The 23,692-nt window shown below is 38.2% G+C and overlaps 2 protein-coding genes across 2 annotated transcripts in view; one reads left to right on the top strand and one right to left on the bottom strand.

Moving 5' to 3' along the window:
• The first annotated feature begins 400 nt into the window (after positions 1-400).
• cc2d1b (coiled-coil and C2 domain containing 1B) lies at positions 401-19,187 on the top strand. Its single transcript, XM_015008828.2, has 26 exons — positions 401-509; positions 791-922; positions 1,017-1,161; positions 4,531-4,634; positions 5,126-5,245; positions 5,622-5,762; positions 6,077-6,386; positions 7,080-7,195; positions 9,244-9,322; positions 10,180-10,263; positions 10,747-10,883; positions 11,552-11,624; positions 12,281-12,408; positions 12,481-12,610; positions 12,871-13,043; positions 13,783-13,908; positions 13,992-14,050; positions 14,177-14,293; positions 14,365-14,438; positions 14,615-14,673; positions 15,255-15,306; positions 15,567-15,666; positions 15,739-15,829; positions 16,178-16,300; positions 16,391-16,433; positions 17,243-19,187. Exons 2-25 carry the CDS (start codon positions 860-862, stop codon positions 16,397-16,399), a joined length of 2,613 nt encoding a protein of 870 aa, XP_014864314.2. The 5' UTR covers positions 401-509; positions 791-859; the 3' UTR covers positions 16,400-16,433; positions 17,243-19,187.
• Positions 19,015-23,692, bottom strand: part of zfyve9a (zinc finger, FYVE domain containing 9a) — a 43,411-nt gene continuing 38,733 nt past the window's right edge. Inside the window, exon 19 of the mRNA XM_088014586.1 lies at positions 19,015-22,368. Coding sequence (XP_087870712.1) covers positions 22,207-22,368 — 162 coding nt within the window. The 3' untranslated portion in view covers positions 19,015-22,206. The remainder of the gene's footprint in view (positions 22,369-23,692) is intronic.

The raw sequence follows: 23,692 nt of genomic DNA, 5'->3' as shown, positions 1-23,692 counted from the left end.
AAATACATTTAATGGCTTTATTGAGGGTGGCAGTGGTGGCAGCAATGCCTGTCTGCTGGACAACTGTAACTTTCTGTTAAATCTTTTTTTAATTGGTCCTCTGTGGTTCACAAAGTAATTTTTTTGTTAACTGTAATCTCTAATTATCCAAATTGACACAAAAACGACAGAAATATATTACCTGCAATTATGCGTGATGAGTCTTACTTTTGATATGAGTTCCTAAATATTACCTAATATTCTAAATTATATATTTTAGGTGTTAATAAAATTCTCCAATAACAGATAAATGTAATCTAACTAAAGTAAATTTATGTAAAGTTTTTAATTCATGTATAGACGCGTTCAGCGTTTTCTGCCTGTCAGACATGACTCAGGGCTGGACTTTCACCTTTAGCTGCTTTCAGACGCCCTCTCGCATTGCGCATGCGTATTCAAACAAGCGATGTCAAACCGCAGAAGCGAAGCTGTTCGTGTCATAACTACCTCATGAACTGGTGAATGGACAGGTAAACAGACACTCTACGCTGAGTTTATATTGTAATATTTAAGTTAATCACTGGCGTGAAGGCAACAAGTGGATTCTGGGTGTTAAATCAACTTTTAGAGTTGGTAAAAAGTAGCATGCTTGGCTAACAGCTTTAGCTCTAGTCAGTTGGCAGATCGTTGTCACACAGCGACGGTTGGGAGCCACCTGACAACCGCTCACATGATTTCAACTACTGCAACCGGAATAAAGACAGCAGAAAACAGGGTTTTATTTTATTTTTTAATGTGTTTTGATTTGTAGGTCTGGTTTGGATCAGACGGTTGTCGCTGAAGGGTTTATTAAAAACAAAAAGCCTAAAAAAAAGGCAACATGTTTGGCAAAAAGAAGAAGGCACCGATGCCCAAAGGACAGGGCGCTGCTGCGGCCAAACAGGTAACAACAACAACTTTAAAGCTAAAATTACGTTAAATACAACAGGGAGGTGATTTAAATGTTAAATCTGAAATGTGTGGGATTTTGTTTTTAGATGGGGTTATTTGTAGACTTGAACCCAGAGGAGATGATGATGGGTGCAGAGGAAAACCTGGACGACCCGGATCTGGAGGCTGAACTTGCTGCTCTTACTGGAAATAAAGCAGCTGCTAGAGGAAAAGCCAAGCCAAAGGGGAAAAGTGAGTTCAGAGCTTAACAATTGGAGTTTTGTAAACACACACAATGATTCTGAATGGGCAATATGTTACATTTTCTGTATATTTTTGCATCTTTTTCTAGGACTGTCATGATTACAAATTTAGCTGGATGATAAATTGTCCCAGAAGTTATTGCTATAAATGATAATATTGTTGTTTTGCCACCATTTTCAACTAATATAATGCAAGAACACATTCTCAAAGATCAATTAACTTTAAATTCTGACATTTAATATTTAACACTGGGACTGGAAGACATTTTAAATATACAAAACAAATAAACAAAACAACAGAAACAACAAATACAATGAATTATGAAGTATTTGTAAACAAAATTATCCTTCAAAAAAAGGGCTAGTTGAGACCAAAGCACCACACTGAAGACTTTTATCATTCAGTTGTTGGTAGAAAGAGAGAAATGGTTGAGCTTGTTTTAATTTATCTTGTGGTTAAGTGAGTTATTGCTTATTGTGACAGGCCTAGTTGCAATAAGTTTATTCAGGCATTAACATTTGTCCTAATTGATCCTGATACAAGAAAAAATGTTTTAGCTATTGCAACAGTCAGATATTTGGTTTTTAGTATTGTTTTGATTTGCTGATTCCTCTGAAGAAACTATAAAATAAGAAGGTGACTATGGTAAGAATAGAGGCGACTTCACACTGTGTGCATGCGAGAACAGTCACTGTAAAGCATGGTTTTACTATTCTAAAATGATGTGAATATGGAAGTCACATTTTTAAGCCATCTGTCGCATCTTATATTAGTGATTATTGATGTCAGTGCAACTAGCAGAGAATGTAGATCCTTACCTTAACTGATTTCCACAAGCTTGACATTTCTGAATCCATAACAGACCGACGCTGAGAACTAAAAAGAAAGAAACAGAGCTGCTTTGCTGTAACATGTTAATTTCTTCCTGATATCTTGCGATCTAATGTGTCTTTGCAGCCGCAGTGAGCCACAGGCATGTTGTAGAAAACACAGTTTCCTTTCCAGTACTTTCTTTCATTTTCCGGCTTCCTCTAACCTAATTTTTAACATCTGACTGATACCAAAATTGACTCTACCTTCAGTAAACACTTCCAACTTCATAAAGCTTATGAATGTTTGATTGGAGAAACGTTTGCTCTTTGAGTTTCTGACAGCTTGTTGACGGTCTCATTATGTTTACTGACTGATTTGTTTGCACATGTCTAGATCTTGTGTAATCACTACTACAAGAAGCCACTTTAGCTGACAAAGTTCACATTAGGGTGGTTTAATTTTAGAAAAGTCTGAGTGAGATATTATTATTGACTATTGGAGTGATGATGTCAGGTGAGATTTTTCCTAACAAATCCTATATTTTTGTTATTTTATATTTGTAATAGTTCAAACAAAATATGCATTCAGATTGTTTATGATACTAAACCTTTAATGGGTTCAACTGTATAGTCTTACAGACGCGATATAACCAAAGTAAACAAGCATGAGCATCGCTATCCATTCTTCTTCTTCTCTGTTTAATGGCTGCCACTTTGGTAGATAAGAGAAGGTAATTTTATTTACCTAGCACATTTTCAGCAGCAAGGCAATTCAAAGTGCTTTACATGGATTTAAAGGAAATACAAACAAAATAACAAACCAACGGAAAGAAAAAAAGAGGAAAAATAATCTAATGTTGATCTAAAGTATGTAAACTAAGTGCTCGTGTTCAGTCTTGCTAAGAATCCTCTGTCTCGGTCTAGTTCCATTTCTTGGTTGGGAGAACAGGAGTCTAAGTATTTCTGGATTCTAAGTTTGTAGTTGTTCTTATTCTAATTCTGATTCCATTTCTGGTCTGTATAATATTGATCTAAATAGTGCGTACTCCACAATTTCTGATATTACTAGTAAACTAAAATAATCCTTTTCTGGGTTAAATAGGGAGTACTCCACCGTTTCTATCAAACTAAAACAAAAAGGAGGAAAGGACACATTAGGGCAAATGGCAACATTCAGACAAAACAATGGGCAAAACGAAGACATGAGTGAAAGCGGTGACATCAAAGGGCCATGAAACTAGGTTGCTGAGGCTCCTGGCAAAGTCCGATAGAGGTGTTGTTATCGAGGAATGATGTCCTTAGGAGCGCTCAGTTCCACAGCTCCATGGATACAGGAGGGGTTGAGGAGGGAAGATCATTATGTTTACATATCTTCAAGGAGATTGGAAATATGCAGCCCTTCCAAGGCCACATGGGGAAAGCCAATTCAGAAACAGAATGTCTTGAGTCTCTCTGATACATCTCAGTTCCCAATCATCCAAATTAGTTTGGTCGTTCCACTGAGCTGAAACTAGCAACTTCTCCAAGATCGATTCCATTCCATTAGTGAGTTTTAGAGTCCTTGTCTCTGTCCACAACAACAGTCTGAGTGTTTGCTAGTTCGGCCAAGTCCATCACAAATTTGTCGATAATCCAGGAATCCACAAGCTCCAAACAGCAGAAATCCTGTTATCATGAATAAATCCAGGGTGAATCCCGCTGGGTGTGTCCCTGCAGGACAAGAGGGCTCTCCTGTGCCCAGACTTCTCGTTGAAAAGTTTATCAATTGCATTGAGAGATTGGTTGACCAGATCCATAATTTGTAGATTTGGTGATTTGGAGGAAGACACCTTCTATGTGTATTTATCGCCAGCCATACATGATCATGTCATCCAGGATGGATGTTAATGAAAGGTCTGAACAAAGCTTTAAACTCAACTTAGTAAACAAACAAGGTTTGCTTCCTAAAAGCATGCAGCGCCTTACGTCACTGGAAAACAATGCAGTGATATCACTTTTAGTTTTATGACCTTCAAACAGGTGGGATATTTGCTGAGTAGTCTGTACTTTGATCTGTCCAGGTTTTATAATAATAATGATCTCATTTCTTTTACTAATGCCTCCCTGACCCATTAAAGACCTCCTGATGTTGGTAGAAGAAACCCGTCTGGGTCCCTTTTAAATTGGACCTGAATTGATCAAATATGATGGATATTCTGAACTGTTTTGGTCAAAGGAAATCTCAGATTAAACACAGATTAAAAGTTTCAATTCAGTGTTTTTATTGTTGAACTGTTTACAGATTCCCTTGAGTCTGACTGAGATTCTCCAACTAACGACTAGTCTAGTAATCTATTAATCTGGAGATTAACTGGATTAAAAATTGGCACATTCTGCATATTTTTTATTTAACTATTCAAGCGGTGAAGCTGCAACTATGAGGAATTTTGGTGAGGACATATTCACAAAGGAGTTTTCTGAAATTATAACAACATTAAATATTATTGTCTCCATGATTCCTGCTGTTTAACACGTGAACACCTGACTGCATGTCTGTACGTTGTAGGCCCTCTGCCCATGGAAGACATCGCAAAAATGGCTGACGAGTGCATGCGAGACGTGGATGAGGATGATGAGGACGACAACATTGAAGATGATGAAGATCTTTTGGTTGGTGCTGAACGTGTTACACACTCATGTCAGAGAAACTGATCATTTTGCAGTGGTCTCTTAATTTTTTCCACAGCTCTATGAGAATTGGGGCCATAAAAATAAACAGTAAAGTCAAAATGCTATGAGAATAAAGTCGTAGTTTTACCAGAATAAAGATATGTTGTGAGAATAGTTGTACGAAAACACAGTATAATATAACCATATTCTCGTAATTTTACTTCTTTTATCTTCTAATATTCCATTGAACCAGAAAAGTTATTTTCTTTTTAACTCAAAGCTACAGCTAGTTCACCCTGTAGAAGAGGAGCAGAGCTTCCTGTAGGTTAGTAATGGTAAACATTAACTTAGCAGTGTGAAATGATCGTTTGAGATCATCTAAGATCTCAAATGATCTTACATGTCACTGTGCAGGTGGAAAACTTTCCATTCATCTGTCAAGATGAACAACGCCTGGTTGTTGATCAGTGGGCGCTTTCTTTCTCCATCAGGCCGAGCTCCAGGAAGTGGTGGGCGACGAGGAAGTCGGGGACGCAGCAACTCCTTCCTCCACATCCTCCGCCTCTGCTGACTCTTCTCAAGTCGAAACAGTCGAGCCTCCAGCCGCACAGGTATGAAACAAACAAAACACATCAAGTAGATTTTTTTCTGTTTTTAGTTGTTCAAACTAGAAGGAAGGAATTTCTGCCCTAATTTCCTGTAACGCGAGTGTGATGACTTATTTTGGAAACAGTCCAACTGGTAGTTGTTTCGGTTGGATGGCAGCTTTAAGTTCCTTGCATGACTTTAATATTTTAAATGATTTGTGTTTTTCAAATTCTAAGCAGTCATTATTTTGGTGTTTATTTCCTTGGATTGTTGCTCCTGTGCAAACAGGAGAGGTTTGCAGCTCACAGTTTGCATATTGACTAATTTATTCGACTCCGGCTCTTTTCTGGGTTTGTTTACGTTACCTGCTTGTTTATTTTTTGCATGTGGCTGAACCAGGAAGTAAAGGTCTCCACAGCGGCGCCTGGTAGCCTCCAGCATACGCTGGAGGAGCGAGCAGAGATGTACAAGACGGCGATACAGAACGCAAAGTCTGCAGGAGAGACATCTAAAGCCAGAAGATACGATCGGGGTCTGAAGGTTGGTAAAGATGCACCATGATGATGAAGAGCCAACTTATTTAAAGGCTCACTCACAGAGGATATGTCTGAATTTAAAAAAGATGTTTTTGTGAAAGATTTGTTTATAATTTTTCCTGTCTGTTGGAAGGAAGTGAAATTTCAAATTAAAATATCCTGTTTGTTCTAGAAGTTGATAATACTGACCTGAATTAATACATGTTCATTTTGACAGTAAAGAGCCTCCTTTTTATTTTGATCGGCAAGAATAGAAGAAGTTTTTTAAGTGATTAAAAAACGTTTTATTCTGTAATAATGCTGCTTTCCTCTTGACAGACTCTGGAGTCGATGATAGCCGCTGTGAAAAAGGGAAAGCCTGTAAACGAATCGGAGATCCCGCCGCCTGTAGCTACCGGAGCCCCGACCGCCACGCCTCAACCCGCTGTCCCTTCCAGACCCGCTCCCCCCGTCCCCTCGCGTCCCGAGCGGGAGACGGAGACGACCACGCTGCCGACTGCCTCGCCCGACGCCGTCACACCCGGCAGCGAAGAAGAGCGGTCTTCTGCTGCTAGCGTAGCGACTCTGAGCGACCGTCCATCGCCTGAGGAGACTCCCGCTGAGCTGTCAAAGCCCCGACCGACAGATTGTAAGTTTTACAGTTAATCATTTATTTTAATATAAAAATAAGTTAAGTTTCAATAAACAAGAACCAAAAAATGTTTTCTATCTTGCTGGCCAAAATCCTGCTGGCATCTCTTTTTATCATCTTGTTGGCACCAATGTGTTTAAATTCAAACTAGCTTAATCGCATGATAAATTAACACAAGCTCAATGATTTGTATTTGCTTGATTTATTGTTTTCTCTTTTCTCTCTTTCTACAAAAAAATATGACAAAACTCTGTATTGGTCTCAACTGGACCTTTTTTTAAAAGACAGTTTTATTTACAGAGGCTTCACTGTTTGTTTTATTTGTTGTTTATGTTGCTTTCTTTATATATTTTGGAAATTTAAAATGTTAAGTGTTCATTAGAATTGAAAGTTTATGTATTTTTGAGAATGTGTCTTTGCATTATATTAGTTGAAAATGATCCCAAAACAACAATATTATAGTTTGTCGCAACAATTTATCAACCAGCAGAATTTGCTATCATGACAAATGCATGCATGTATGTCGTTCAATACATAAACTTTATTAATACAATTGTTTGTAAGTTTATTCTAGTGAAGGTATTCATTCTGTGTCAGAGCCTCGTGCCTTTCATTGGTCTGAGTGGAACAGCTGACCTGCTGCCTGAATGAGGCTTTTCTCTCTGGTAACCGTTTCCTCCTCCGTTGCAGCCGAGGCGACGAAGGCGATGCTTCTGGAGAGGCAGAAAGAATACAAGCTGGCAGCTCTGAGAGCGAAGAAGGACGGAGACATGGAGCAGGCGAAGCTTTACTTCAGGACCAGCAAGGCGAGTTCAGTCACCCTGACAAACGTTTTAAAATGTCCTCTGTGTAAAACATCACGCTTTGTTATCCAAGTGAAGGTTTTTTTTTTTTTTTTAAAAAGCAGCCAACGGCTTGGTGGACAGATCCTAAGAAAAACTGCAAATACAGTTTTTAAAAATGTATTTTATAGATCCTGTGTTGCATCTGCAGGTTTTATGTCTCATTTATTTGAATGAAATTCAGTCAGGTTGTTGAGCAGAAAATGACTTTGTAACAATTGACAATGTTTTTGTCCTTATTTTCAGTGTTTCCCCTTATTAACTGTTAAAGGTTGCTGCTGCTAAAATCACAATATATTGATTATTCTGGTTTATTAAGGACTTACTAAGATTTATTTATTGTATTTTTATAGTCATGACAGAGATTTATAAATGTTTTTTTTAAATTCAAGTAAACATGTTTAGGGAAGTCAAACATAAAGTTTCATTTTGATCATGTCTGCTGTTACAGCTGGGTGTTTATTAAAAGGATGAACAGTGTGGTGGGAGATTAAACCAGAAATTCAGAGTTAAAACTCCCTGAATTCACCAGAAGTTTCCATTTTAAAGTGGCTGCTGCTCAGCATTTCGTCTTTTTTTTGCTGTCCTGTTTTTCATAACCTTCATAATAAACAGGTTACCAAAAACCGTGTTTACGCTCGCGGCCTTTACCTCACGCTGGCTGCTCAAACCCAGGCAGTGACTTAAATATACGTTATGTTGTTGTGCAAAAGCCTCAGCGTGTTGTTGGCTGCTCCAGATTCTGCTGAGCAGCATTGTCCTCAGTTTGGACGGACGCTGGAAGACCAGCAAGCTGCTTCCATCTTGCATTTTATCACCACTTAAAACTCACTGGACAGGTTCAGTAAGAAAAACGTTTTAACATTTCATACCTCCACTTCCCATCATGAAACGCAACAATGTTATCTGTTCTGCTCAAAATAACATTCTTAGTAGTAAAAATTCAAACTAAGGGTATTAATAGTTATGATTTGTGGTAGATTTGTGTAGAGATCTAGAATTACAACAACTAGAACGACAATTTGAAGAATAGCATTCTAGATTGCTTAAATGTTGACTGTTGATAGGAAGAATGTCATTTTTAAAATCTTATTTATACTCTTAATATCAAAATAATGTAAAATAAATACAAAGAAATAAATAAAAGCACCCAATCTAAAAATATTATTAAATAATAAACTGTATCTACGATAAGAAAGTGGATCATCAGAGTGGTTTTATCAAGTTTGGATGCTAAAAATGAAACCAGAACTTCTGAGTTTCACATATTCTACCCAACTACCACCATAAACTAGATTGTTTGGGCATTTGGTTGAGAAAAGCTGTAATTTTTTTCATCTTATTTATGTCAAGTGTTATCTAGGGTTGGTTTGTCTGTGATTCAGGAAGTTTATCACTCTAGAAATCAGAAATGCACATTTTTTTTTATGAGGAAGAATAGATTTATTGATTTAAAAAGGAAAAGAAAAGCCTATTAAATGTGAAAATGGCTTTCCATAGAGCCAACACTCTGGCACCTTACTTAGGGTTTACTTTAAACTGCAGTGTTGTATAATATTTAGTGGTATGAAACCATAACTTGTTCCTGAAGCCGGAACCAGCTCATGCCTAGTGTGTGTGTGATTAACTTGTGTAACAGATTCAGACACCAAAACAGGAAGCAGAGCAAACGAAATGGACAGAAATGTAGATTTAGATAATATAAATAAGATTTATAAACTGTAATTTGTTTCATTGGAATACAAGGTTCAGGTCTGTTCTGTAGGAAGGTAACCTCATGTGATTTCTGTTGTAATCAATGTGTCAAAAATAATATAGTGTTAGGAGAAACACTGTAAAGTTTGTCACTTTAGCTGCTTAATAAAACTGTTTTCCTCAGTCAGACGTTTAAGACGTTTGCGTTCTGTTTGCGTTGCTGCCAGATTTCCCTCAGAGGAATGTGAAGTGAAATATGCCAACAATGCCAGAGCTGACACAAGAGCATCATTATTTGTTTTGTTTTTTTTGTGCAGAACTTCGACGCAGTGATCGAGGCATTGGAGAAAGGACAAGAAGTCGACCTCAGTGGCCTTCCTTCACCGCCTGGAAAAGGTCAGGAATGCTGGGAATGAGTCGGGTTTTAATGGGGAAGAAGATCTGAATGCTATGGAAGAATACTGCAGTCACAGAGGAAAATAATAGACATCATCACCTTATAATGTGATAATTATATTGGAGAATCGTGATGCGTATGCAAATGTGATCAATTTATTTCAAATGGTGGATTGTCCCAGTTGATTTTTCCTCCAATAACGTCCTTAGAGACTAAATTCATATTCAGATTCACTTTATTTTTACAAAAAAGAAAACAAAATGTTACTTTTACAAACCAGTAATTTACCGAAAAAGGAGTGGAGCCCCCTGCATGTCGTGTTGACAACTAGTAGCAAATCACTGCGTCACGTTTTCTTCTATATACCGGGCGTAAATTTAAGATTTAGCATGTTATATTGATAATTTAACTGCTAAAACCAACGCTAGTCATTGTCAGCAAGCAGCTTTTTCATCATCTCAGGAAGGTCGAGGCGTGACGACGCTGCGATGAAGTCAATTCTAGCCAAGACTTAAACCTGCCTATAATTGATAAAGAAGACAGTTATTTGTCTCTCTAAAAGAGTTTAAGACGTGTTTTAATACCCCCAAAACTTGACCTTTCTGTTTAATTGGACTGAAGTCGCTTGAAACTAAATGTTCAATCAACCCTGATTTCCTTATTAAGGCAACTTTTCAATAATAAATATATACCTGGACTCAGGACTATAACTAACTGGATATAAATGGCTTGTATTGTGAAATAACATTGAATTTACACGACTAAACTATTTTTGGTGTGGGAAATTTCACCAAATCAGAAATGTGTAATCTGTGTTTTTGTGCCTGGGGTGAAATATTCGGCTCTTGTGTTCCAGGTGCAGGAGGAATCTCTGCTGCAGTGAGCAAACCTTCATCTGAGCAAAACCTGCAGGCCTCCCACACCGTTACTGCAGCATCTGGTAGTTATCCATTAAATGTTCCTGGAAAGAGTTCCTATCGTTCTCTTTCCAGTTAACTCCTCTTTGATTTAAATATTTTCTATTCAAATATTTTATTTTGTATCGCCAAACTTTATTTCACATCTTTTTGTCAACAAGTTGGTCCTTCCACCCATCAGTCCATCCATTTGTTTATACGCCTGTCCATCTGTCTGAGCAAATCTTCATCCATCTATTATTTATCCATTGATTTATTAAACTATAATCAATGTTTATCAATCTATCCAGGTGTCCTTCCTCTATTTATCCGTCCATCCCTTCAAATTCCTCAGACTTTTTTGACCTACATCTAGACTTATCTATCTCTAAGGAGAGAGTGATGAAAGAAAAGTCTCTTTATGTTTGACTTTGGAAAACACACAGGAACCTTGAGTTGTTATTAACATGTACCACCAAGCGTCTCTGTGTCATGAGGTAGAAACTGAAGAATTAAAACTGTTTCAGGCCCTGCTGGCCCTTCGGCTCCCAAAGACGTCCTGGAGGCTCTGGAGCAAAGACGAGTGAAATATGTGGAGGCATCAAATCAGGCCAAGGCCAGCGGAGACGACCGCAAGGCCCGGATGCACGACCGCATCGCGAAGGTACGAGGGAACGCCTCTTAGCGTCTACAGACTGCACGTTTTCAGTGCTTCCACACAGCAGGTGGATTATTTTTCACTCCTTTATTAGTGCCTTAAAAACACTAAATGTTACTGTATTTCGGTTAGTTTCTCATGAGATAACTTAATTCTCTTGAAATGAATCAAAACTAACTTTCAAGTAGCTTTAAAAAAGCTTATTTTAAGGTAATACTTTCTTAATGTTGATAAAGAAATACTAGTTCACTTATAACATGGAATAATGTCTGGTTGTCAGTCAAATAATCTGCCATAAATAGCAATTTTTCATTGAATTAAGGAATTATTTACTTAAACTCATGTATCTTCCTGAAAAGTTACTTCTCAGTACATTTCGGCTTAAGTCAAGTGAATTTGTTACCATTTACAATTTATTTTTACTTTTATTTTGCACATTTATTTCAGATCATCACAGATTTTATAGTACAAGAAATAGAAGACAGAGTAATTTCCTCCCTAATTTAACTCGTAAATTATGTGGAAAGTTTTTGCTGATGGTCAGTCAGTTTACCATCAGACATGTAGAAACAGAGCTTGAGTGATTTCAGGAAGTAGGGTAGAAAATCTATTTGTTCTCTTTGTAAATCACAACTTATTGTAACTAAAACCGTTTTAATGTTTCTCTGCTGCAGCAATACCAGAGCGCCATCCGGGCTCACAAAGCCGGGAAACCAGTCGACTTCGACGAGCTTCCAGTTCCTCCCGGTTGGTACCATGTTGCTAATTTTATCTCATTTTATGGGTTTATGTGCCGCTTAGTCGTCATTGCAGTTGGATTTGTGCCAGCTTCTAGGCATCATAGGTCTATAAAATTCACCAGAAGGTGGTGAGGTCAGAGCAGGAGTTTCTTTAGCTGAATATTTTTCATGTTTGATGGTTTATTTTGAAGACGGTGAAAAATCTGAAGGCTGTCTGTGATTTTAATGCTGCGAAAACAAGATTTGACCAAGTAAGACAAAACTAACTCTCAGCTTTCGTTTCAGCAAGAAACAAGAGCAAAAGTGCCAGTTCCACTGGCAGATTATTACATTTATCTAATATAAATGTAATAAAGTAAATTATTACATTTATATAACATAAATCTGACCTGTAAATTGCTGCGTTTTCAATCAGAATTTTTCATCCTGGTTAAAAACGCTAAGTGTGGTGCTGTGGCGGCGCAGGGGCAAAGCACAACCCACGTATTGAGGCCTTGGTCCTCGTGGCGGTGGTCGCAGGTTCGATTCCCGGCCTGGTGACATTCGCCACATGTCTTCCCCCTCTCTCATTACCCTCTTTCCTGTCGAACTACTTTCAGATAAAGGCCACTAGAGCCAACAAACCTTTAAAAAAAAAATCTAAGTGTCGGCTCGATGTTCCAGGTTTTCCTCCGATCCCGGGCCAGAAGGTGGCAGGCGATGAACAGGGGCTTGTCGCTACGCTGGAGGCGGCCAGCAAACTCGCTTCCACTGATGTTGCTGATGAAGATGATGATGAAAAGGAGGAAGAGGTGAGTTTTCTGGGTTGTTTTTTATTTTTTTACAGTAGGTTTTTTTCTCCTGACTTACCGAATCTCTCTCAGTCTAAGGTCGGTGTTTTAGAAAAGCCGAAGAAGCCGACGTTGGACGTCCCGTCAGCCGGTCCGGAGAGGAAACGCTTGCCGTCGGCTTCGCCTGACAGAAAGTCTCCAGAGGAAAACCTCTCGCCTGCAGGTTTGTCTCTGAATCAGCATCGTTTACTGACTGGCTGAATTAACGTCCAAATAAACAAAACGTTCCCGACCTCATGAGGACATAAGTAATATTTGGACACCCCTGTAATGGTCTTCTTTAGTTCATTTTTTTGTTTTTATTTCCAAAGTGTGGTGCTGGAAAAGTTTAGCCTTGAAAAGAGCTTGAGTTATTTTGAGGGAAAAGCGTGTGAATCCTGCGTGTCGCTCCTGTTTGGGTTGATTTCTGTGTGTCCCCTCCAGCCGCTCAGCTGCTGGAGCTTTTGGACAGCAGGAAGAAACAGTTCATGAAGGCGGCTCTGCAGGCCAAGCAGAAGAACGACATGGAGCAAGCAAAGGTTTTCCTCCGCACCGCGAAGGGCTTGGACCCCATGATCGAAGCGGCGCGCAGCGGCAAAACGGTGGACATCAGCACGGTGAGCAGGAAAACAGGCTGCATCCCTGCCGTCTGTGAAACATCGCCACCTTCAGGAAGCTTTCACACCTGGTGGACTCTGTTCGACTGAGGAGCAAAGTACAACAGCGGTTATATTTCCAGCCGGTGGGGTTTGCATTCACACTGCACCGAGTCAAACCATCCAAACTGGTTTAAAAGCTGTTCCCCTCCTGGCCTGTGGGGGCGCTGCACCAATAACTACTGAGGAAACTGACACGAAACCCGTTGAAAAAGACTTGAGTTCAACTTTTTTCTTCATAGAATGAAAACAAAAATATTTTAGCGGTTGAAGAATTAGTTTGGCCATCGCCAACGGGTGTAAAATCACTTTAAATTCTGCTGTTCCTCGATCTCCGGGTCGGCTTTACTCGACACGCAGACCCGTTGCCGTGGCAATCGACACAACGCCTCCGCTAACCCACAGAGCAGAGGGTGATATATTGACCAGAATGCCCTGCGCTGTCGTCCACTTCCACAGGTTTGTTTGCATTCACACTGCATTCAAACGGCGTCAGAGTTCAGTTCAACCGAACGGAGGCTTGTTTTAGTTCGTATCAGAGTCCGATTAGCTTTTACTCGTCCCCAAAAGAACCGGACCCTCCAGACCAGTGAACTGGTTTGATTAAAGCGAACTGAACAGGGCAGGTGTGAATGAATCCTCAGAGATGTGCTTTTCCCCCCAAACGGCAAACTGTAACAGGTTTGTTGTTCTGTTGAAGCTGCCGTCGCCCCCTGGTGACGAGGAGGACGACTTCATCCTGGTGCACCACAGCGACGTTCAGGTTTCAGAGAAAGCTGGCCCGGTTTACACACAACTGTGCAGCATCCTGAAGGAGCAGCATGAGGTGAATCTCTGAGAGTCAAACCCTAACTCTGGTTTCTTCAGTTTTGTTTCTGCAACCGCTGTGATTTCCATCTGTCCTTCCAGAAATGCTTGACGTACTCCAAGCAGTTCACTCACCTGGGGAACGTCTCTGAAACCACAAAGTGAGCCTCCTCTGTTGGTTCCTGAAGGTTACCACTGCACTGATTTGTTTTTGGAGCTCAGGATTGTGGTTAAATGCTCTGATTTCCTGGAGGATTACACCGATGTGACGTGTCTGTGTGTTTGAGGTTTGAGAAACTGGCAGAAAGCTGCAAGAAGAGCCTGGACGTCCTGAAGCTGGCTCAGTCCAGAGGCCTTCCTCCCCCCCAGCATCACTTCGAGGAGAAATCCTTCCGCACTGTGAGGTGGGAACGTTGCTCAACTATCCTGACCAGGTGTCGGTCCTCATGTGTTCACAGCTTTTCTCTTTTTCTAGAATATTTCCAGAGCTGAGCAGCACAGACATGGTGGTCATCATCGTGAAAGGGATGAACCTTCCTGCTCCCAGTGGTAAAAACATTCAGACGCACCAAACAAGGACAGAACTGGATAAACCAAAATGTGTAGCTCAACGTTTCCTGAAAAGTCGGATTCAATACGAGTTTTTTTATGTTTACATTTATTACTAAGTATGATTTTAGGAGGAAAAACTATAATATTCTTTATGGTTGTTTTATCTTCCACAGGAGTTCAACCAAATGATCTGGATGCTTATATCAAGTTTGATTTTCCGTACCCCAGTGCAGTAAGTTCGTTTAAATTAATATTGGATTATTTAGAACATGTGACCAGGAAGAGGATCAGGGACACTAAAAAAACAAAACTTACTTTTTCTGTCAGAATTTTGACTTTTTTTCAGAATTTTGACTTTTTCTCCAAATTTTGCCGTTTTCTGTCAGAATTTATTAATTTTTCTCACAATTTTGACTTTAGAAGATTAAAGTCAAAAAAGAGAAAAACAGAGAATTGTTTTTCAGTGGCCCTAATTGTCCTCTGTTCATGACATTTATGATAAAATCTGTTTTCTGCTTCATTAAAATTTGTTTTCTTCTTTATGAAAATCTGTTTTCTTCTTCATTAAATCAGTTTTTTTCTCAATTTAATCAGTTTTTTTCTCAATTTAATCAGTTTTTTTCTTTTAATCTGTTTTTTCTTCATTTAATCTGTTTTTCTTCATTAAATCTGTTTTTTTCTTCATTTAATCTGTTTTTTCTTCATTAAATCTGTTTTTTTCTTCATTTAATCTGTTTTTTCTTCATTAAATCTGTTTTTTCTTCATTTAATCTGTTTTTTCTTCATTAAATCATTTTCTGCCTCCTCCTGCAGGAACAGCCACAGAAACACAAAACAAACGTCATCAAAAACACTAACTCACCAGGTAAATCATGAATCTGATGTCGAGACGCTTTCACTGCTGTTTATGAATATTTTGGAACGTTGTCAAGTGAAATCTCTAGATATAAATTTAATTTTTCCAAACGGACAAACTGTACCTTAAAACAAGAATTAAAATAAATTATTCCAGCACTCAACTTTTTCTGAACCCATTGCTAGACGTGTTGTCATTTTCCTGTTGGTTCCTGATTGTGGCTTTTGTTCCCCAGATTTTGCTGCTCATGTCGTGTTTTTTCTTCCCAGAATTCAACCAGAGCTTCACTCTGTCGATCAACCGGAACCACCGCGGCTTCAGGAGACTCGTGGCGTCGAAAGGCCTCAAACTGGAGCTGCTGCACAAAGGGTGAGGCTCCGTCTCATCTAAAAATTATTCACATTTACCAAACGACAGAGACGATCCTTTCTTCGGCCTCAGGGGTTTCCTGCGGAGCGACAAGCCCGTCGGGTCGGCACTCATAAAGCTGGACAAACTGGAGTCACAGAGCGAAATCAGGGAAATTGTAGAGGTAAGAAAACGGAGAAACTCTGCAGAAATGTTCAGCCTGATCCTTTTTTGGTAAATGATTGGTTTGTAAAAGAGTATTTTATTTTGTTTTTTGTAATGTTGTCAATTTACCAAACTAAAGTTAATCTGAACACTAAAAAAAGAGAACGTAACTCCAACTTTAAAAAATGCATGTTAATTCATCACGAGTAATCAAATTAAGTTTGTATAAACATAATAAATTTAGTTGAATAAACTTAATTTGGTTACCTGGGAATAGTTTACTCAATATGTAGGTCAAAGAGCTAAACTAATAATAAATAACAATAACTGCCGCTTCTCGTTTTTTTTTTTTTTTTTGTCCTGGCAGGTGATGGACGGCCGTAAACACACAGGAGGTCGAGTCGAGGTCAAAGTTCGCCTGCGGGAGCCTCTGAGTGGCCAGGATGTTCAGTCGAGCACCGAGCGCTGGCTGGTCATCGACTCCTCAAAGGTAAACAAAATGTCTTTTAGTTGTTTCTTTTTTTAAATGTAATCTTTCACGTGTTTATTGAAATATTTTCTAATTTTCTCAATTTTTTAGGGTCTTTAGATTTTTATCCAGTTCGAAGGAATTTCACTTGAAGGTATGTTTTTTTACATTTGTTTTTTAGTAAATAATTTTTATATATCGTGGTTAAAAAACCCCATAAAACTTATTTATTTACGAATTGAGTTCCACTTTCTCGATCTTACACTCACCAATCAGTGGCAGGAATATCAGTTTTATTTGTTTTTATGGTGGGCACTATTAACTAGGCGAAAATACTTTGTAAGATTTTGTTTTTACAGTGTAGAGAGGATAGCAAAATATAAGATTTTTTTCTGAATTTCTTTAATATTTGTCTTAAAAAATATAGAATTTTCTTAAAAAGTCTTAAATTGTCCTAAAAGTCTTAAATTGTCTTTAAGTCTTTAATTGTCCTAAAAGTCTTAAATTGTCTTTAAGTCTTAAATTGTCCTAAAAGTCTTAAATTATCTTTAAGTCTTAAATTGTCCTAAAAGTCTTAAATTGTCTTTAAGTCTTAAATTGTCCTAAAAGTCTTAAATTGTCTTTAAGTCTTAAATTGTCCTAAAAGTCTTAAATTGTCCTAAAAGTCTTAAATTGTCTTTAAGTCTTAAATTGTCCTAAAAGTCTTAAATTGTCCTAAAAGTCTTAAATTGTCTTTAAGTCTTAAATTGTCCTAAAAGTCTTAAATTGTCTGATAAAGTTTTTCATTGTCTTAAAAAGTCTTAATTTTTTTTTTTTTTTACTGTATTTATTCCGAGGTGAATAAATAAATTTGAATTGTCTTAAAAAGTCTTGATTGTTGCTGGTGAAACCTGCAGCTGTTAATCCTCAGTAATCCAGAGATTTGTTTCAGAGTATTTGACCTATAATCTCTTCGCCCTGCAGGTGAATCAGAAACTTTTGGGACGACAAAGATTAGGTTCGGGGTCTCTGCTGAGGACGGTCACTGGTTCACACGGGACTGCGACCTTCACTGACCTTGGATGTCTTTAAACTTTTGCACATTAGCGCCACGCGGCAGCGTCTTTCTGCACAGGAGACGTTTGGTGTCGTAGAGGCATGAAGCGATGCGACGGCTCAGACTCGGGCGCCGGTTTTCACGACTCAGTCCTGCTGATGCCGAGGAGCTGCTCTCATCCTGCCGGCTAACTGAAATTCATTTCATATCCTGCAGCCAATAATGTGTACATATTCCTCATGTTCATACGAGTCTGGGATCGAGAACTTCACTATGCACTAATACCAAAGTAATCAGAGTTGCTGTAAAATCCTGCACATTTGAAATCACCTTTAGTTGCCAAATTTGCCGCAGATGTTTGTACTGACATTTATGCAACATGGCCGACGTGTTCGCACCTTCAGTTTCCACCGTTTGAAATCATTAAGCCAAGAAGTTACGAAGCAACTCGAGGCGCGACTTTATTTTAGAGACGACTCGCTCTCAGCGCTTCCTGCTCAGACTGGACGAATTACATGTTTTGTTTACAGAGAGGAGCACAAAACCACAGGAAACCTTAGAATATAAAGATAAAGTAAGGGATCAGAGGTCACTGAGTAACTTATCTAAAGTAGTTGTCTTTATTTAATGTAGCTAAATGATTGGTTTCCTGCTTTACATCACAGTTTAAAGGGAGAAACGATTACCTTTGTGGCTGGAAACTGTTTATTTTCAGCAGAAAGACTGAAAACTGTTGGATAATGTCAATTAAGCAAAAAAAAAAAAAAAATTTAGAATTATTTTAAAGCCATTGTTGACGTTTCAGCTCTTTCTGGTTGTTTTTTTAAAGGGCCAGTTACTGTAAAACTTAGTCATCTGAAAAGTTAAAAGTTGAAAAAAATCTTTGTCACCAAGCCTCACATGTAAAACTTTTAATGTCTTAAAAAATAATAAAATTGTCTTTTTTGCAGAAGCATAAACTTTCACTGAGCATTTTAGAGAAATCTAAATTATTCAGCAGATAAAATTATTTTAACACATTAATATTAAAATCCAAAAACTATTTGTCCCCATAGCAACTTCTTTAAAAATAAATGCGCTTCTAGGAACTTCTAATCTGTGACTCTGGTTCGCTGGGGAACTAATAAGATGCGACACGGCTGCCCATCTCTCCACAGTGAGCAGGATGAGACTGCAGCCAAAAAATAAATAAATCTCCAAAGGTCATAGTTCAAATAAAAATGTTTTGACATACAGCTGTTGGTACATTGGTGTCCAATGTGAGGTTGGTGGGCCATCTGTGGCCCTCAGAATGATTTTACAGATGGACGCTTCTCTTAATTTTTTGTAAATTAAAAATGTCTCACCTCACAATAAATATAAAAGGAAAATAATACATTTTTCTCAAATTCTCAGTGAGTTTATGCTGCTGCAGTAAAATAACTTTTGAAAAATAAATATTAGTTCTGATCACAGGAGTTTGTATCGACAAACTAAATCAGTTGATTACAGATTTTTTTCTGAAAAGCCACAGCCTGAGCGTGGAGAAGCTGTTAAATTTGCGTACTGGCCCTTTAAATCTCCCAGCTGAATGAAGCCATAAAACCTGCTGAGCCAAGTGAGTTTGGTCGCTACATTTCAGTTTTTGTCTTTATTCTGTGCAGAAAAGAAAACTTTAATATATATTTTGTCGCCATTTTGTTTTCTGGTGTTTAATCGACTGCAGGTTCATAAAATAATCTGTCAATGTTTCTGTGAAGCTGCACCGTAATGTGTGTCTGACAGCATCTAAAACTGTATTAGAAACTAATATCCTGATCATGGTAACATCAAAACCAATAATTTTACTGTTAATTTAATTCTGCTGCATAAATGTTTCCCTGCAAACAAAAACATGGACATCATTTCATTTTTCTATAAGGTTTATTTTACATATGCTTTTTTTTTTTTCTTTTTCCAAATAACCACTTCATGACATTTGTAAAAGAAAAATAAAGTACAAGAGTTTTGGCTTTTCCAAACTGATAATTTAAAAAAAACAACAAAGACCAGTAAACAACGTAACGAGTGCATTTTTCAGGATTTATTTACTGTCAAAATGCAGAAAAAAAAGTTGATTTTTGTCTCCGTTTTGCATGCAGTGTTCTTAAGAGTTTTGGACAGAAACATTTTTTTATTTTTACAACAGAAACAAAATGCTACTTTTCTGATCAAATTGCACCTTTAGCGTTCGGATTTCGGACATATTGCACATATCTGAAGACGTCACTGTAAACGAAGACTTGGGGAAATAATCGGTTTGCTTTGGGGCAGCATGAAACCGAGTGACGATCACAGGAAGAGGCGACTGTTTCACCTTTTTATCACGATTACAGAACCTCCTAAAACACCTGGAGGTAAGAAATGATCCGCTTCCAATTGGAAATGTCGGCTCTTCTGCAGATTTTCAACAGATTGTCTAACGTTTTGATTCAACAGATGAGAAAAATCTCGTGATAAGATGGAGAATGTCACACAGAATGATTACTGTACAGCCTTTTTTATTTTATTTTTCTCTGTTGGTGGGGAAACAGAAACGGGAAGAATACATTCGTAGATTTCATCCGCAGGTCCGAGCCGCCGCTGGACGGACCCAATCTCTTGGTAGCTGCACTGCGAACGGCTGAAGCGTCTCCGGAGCTGCAGAGTTTCGGGGTTTTTTTTGGGAGGAAGCAGAACGCGGAGCGGAGATACATTCAGCCTCGGATCAGTCAGTGAATTTCTGAAATTACCTTTTCCTCCCAGAACGCGGCGCTCAACTTAAATGGCTTAGACTCCAGTGCACTGCTTCTGCAATTAGTTTTTATATCTCTTTATATATATATATATACTGTATATATTTATATATTTTTACATTTTTAACAGTTGTTCGCATGATTTGAAAAGACTAAATGAGATGCAGCTGAAGAAATGGAAAGTACAGCAGGACTTCTAGACGTTTCGTAAGAGGACACAGACGTAGGGAAGAAACGGCTTCTCTTTAAAAAAATATATACAAGTCTATGCAGAATTTGGTGACGATGAGTAAAGCTTAAAGTTAAGCCGACGAATCTTCTTCCCTTGATGACGCTCTGCTGCAGGCACTGAGCACCATGGTGCAAAAAAAACCAAACGTTTCTCCTCACGAACGCACCGTCCTCCACCTCCAACGATTCCTTCAGCAGCATCCGTGCTACACAGAGGCAGGTTTTTACCCAGAATGCATCGCTTCATCTGGCTGACACAGTGACATCGGAGCAAACGTCCGACAAGAAGCAGAGGAGCCGTCGGGTCTGTCCGGAAAGCCACACTGAGAACCTCAAACTAATGCTGCGTGATGTCATCACACATCTGTTACTAAGTTTATTTATTTATTTTTTTGGCTTCCAGAGTTTTGTGATATTTTTTATGACATCAAAAAGCAGAATTTTTGATGCTAATTTAGAAATATTTACTCTTATGCTAAATATTACTTTACTGCTGGAACTGGACATGAAGTAAAGGACAATAGTGACACCTAATGGTGAGAGTTGGTCACTTCAACCCTTTTTTGTAATTGTTTTGCTGAAAATGTGCAACAAACTCAATTATGCATTAGCACAGATTGATGTAATTTAGCAGTATAAACGATAAAAACTGCATTGATAAAACATTATTTAAGCACATAATTACTTTTTCTTGTCTAGTGAGTTTGGGGAGCCACATAGTAACTTATGACGGCCAGATTTGATGATTTCTAAATCATCAAATTTCTATAAAAATGGACAAAGTAATTTTTTTTTTGGGTGGTAAAAATGAAATTATGCTCAACTTTGTGTTTGTCCATCACATAAAATCCTAATAAAACATAAATTAGTTTGTATTGTGGTAAAGCTTAAAACTTTGGCAACACACCGAGTATTTTTATATAAATTACTACAAAATAAATGTAGATTTCACAAGATTAAATAAAATTTGGCATCTGATTTTAATTGTTTTTTAAACTGGGTTTTTTATTTGGATTAGTAAAGTTAATAATTTGGAGCATAACGAGCGTTTAATTGACCTCAGTTCATCTTTGTATTTTAATAAAACTGATGGATCAGTTTATTAAACCGGAGTGACGTTCGCCCCCCGTCTCCAGATCCAGCAGAATCAATGTGTTTGTGCCGCTTTACTTTTAAAGATAGTTAAAAAAAAAAAGTTCCAGAGGTCATTAGAGGTCATCATCAATATCTGCAAATCCAGAGCAGCACAAACGAGGTTCTGCTGCACAAACGTAGCCGAGTTGATCGACATCAAATTCGTTTGAGTTGGTGAATGTGAGCGAGAGGCTGGTTGACCTCTGATGACCTCTGCAAACTTACGGCACAAATTAAAATTTTTACAGCAAAAAACATCCGACGCTGATTTTGTTGGAACTTTCATTAATATCTCCAAAGCAAAAGCAGCACAAACGAAGCTTTTTGCAGGAGAAAAGAAGTCGAGCTGATTGATTTTTGTCAGATTGGAAGAAGATGGGAGGCTGGTTGACCTTTCTCGACCTCTGGAAACGTTTATCACCTTTAAAATCATAGCGGCACAAATTAAAAGTTTTGCTGCACAAAAGTTTGACACCAACTTGTCTGGATTCGAAGGAGGCGGCGGGGCGAACTTCACTCAGAGTTTAACCCTTCGGAGGCCGCAGCGTGGCGGTCGGGACAGACTCTCTGCTCGGAGCTTCACCTCTGGATGGAAGCAGACGGCGGAGGATGCATAGGTTGGACTGGAGGAATGCTACCTGGACCGGGCCGGGCCGGACTGGCACAGTTTTCTGGTTCTTTTTGAGGCGCGAATGGTTGGAGGGGGATAGGAGGAGGACCAGGCTGTGAGATGGTGCTAAAAAAGAAAGAAGAAGAAGAAGTGTTTGTGTCTCCTAGGAGATGATCTCCAGGATGTAGAAGACGAGCTCCATGACAACGGGGCCTTCGCTCAGCTGACACGCCCCGCTGTGGATGACGGGGATCAGGGCGCTGTCCAGGTCGCTCAGGTACTGAGGGAGGAGGGGCTGGCCGTTACTTCCTGCCAGGTAACCCACCTGGAGGGAGGGAGGGAGGACAGAAACGTCAGAACTACAGGATAATACAACAAAAACATTTTACTAAAAGGTCAAATTTTCACTTTGATCAACGATTTTATTATAGCAATAAAATGGTGAAAGATTGATGGAAAAACATTTAGTAAAAAATGTAAAAATGTATCCTTTAAATTAACTTAAAGCTCAACAGTTTCTGGAAAACCAGCCGAAACTTCACTGCAACTTCACTGGTCCAGTTTTTTACTGTAAATATCTTACTACACTTTAAATAAGGCAAAAACTGAAAGCAATTGTTCAGCAAGCAACAGCAGCTCATTTTAAGTAAATAACTGTTTAACACTGGTGGAAAAAGTACTGGATCCACAAGGAGATTATTTTAATTATAACAAGGGAAAATGTCCTGCTATAAGTGAAATAATCTGCCACTTTTTCATCAATATTAAGGATTTATTTATTTAATAAAAGTTGAATTTTCTTTCAGGCTGTTTTTAATTAGATTGAGACTTTTGGGGTTTAGAGGAGCAACTTTTCTGCTCCTACTTTTTCTACCACTTCTGTTTTCTCTAACATATATGAGATCATATCTAAATAAATATTAATAGATTATAAAAAGGCTCCGCAGCACCGGACGCCAGAGTTGCAAAGACCCTTAAAATCAGTTAAACTTTTAGAGCAACAGCATAAAAATCACTGAAATACGTAGAAAATTAAAGTTTTAATCTAATTTTATTCAGTGAGGAAAAAGAAATATTTATAGGAAATAAATGTTTTTAACTAAATCCCTGTTTCAATAGTTAAATTTATGTTTATGTTCAGTATATAAACCAGTTTTTACAGCTTTGAGTTTCTTTTCCACGCTGGTGAAAAACATCTGATCCCAACTCCCGCCTGTAGGTGGCAGTGTTTCTTTCGCTTCAGCCTCACATGATGTTCTAATCCACAATGGAAAACCGAGCTGTTTAAGTTGTTAAAGAATAAAAATGTTTGGGTTCCCGATCTGAATGTCTTATTTTTTCTCTCATATATTTGTAGGTTTTGGAAAAAGTTTAATGAGAGAAAAATCTAAAAAAAAAAAAATCAAATATTTTTAAAGTAGTTTCACAAAATCAGTGATTCGCAAAAAAATAAAATTTAAAATTAAAAAACAATTGAAAAATCCTTGAGGGAGTGAATGTATTGCTTTGGTTCATAAGAGATTACTTAAAGCATGGGTGCTCAAAGTGAGGTCCAGGGGCCATCTGCGGCCTCTGGAATAATTTTTTGCGGCCACCTGACCTCAATTCAAGAATAAATTAAATAAATAAATTAGGACAAAACTACGATT

The sequence above is a fragment of the Poecilia mexicana genome, unplaced genomic scaffold (assembly GCF_051168715.1).
Source record: "Poecilia mexicana isolate PSO_F unplaced genomic scaffold, ASM5116871v1 scaffold_17, whole genome shotgun sequence".
NCBI lineage: Eukaryota > Metazoa > Chordata > Actinopteri > Cyprinodontiformes > Poeciliidae > Poecilia > Poecilia mexicana.
This window is presented reverse-complemented; position numbering and strand designations above follow the sequence as displayed.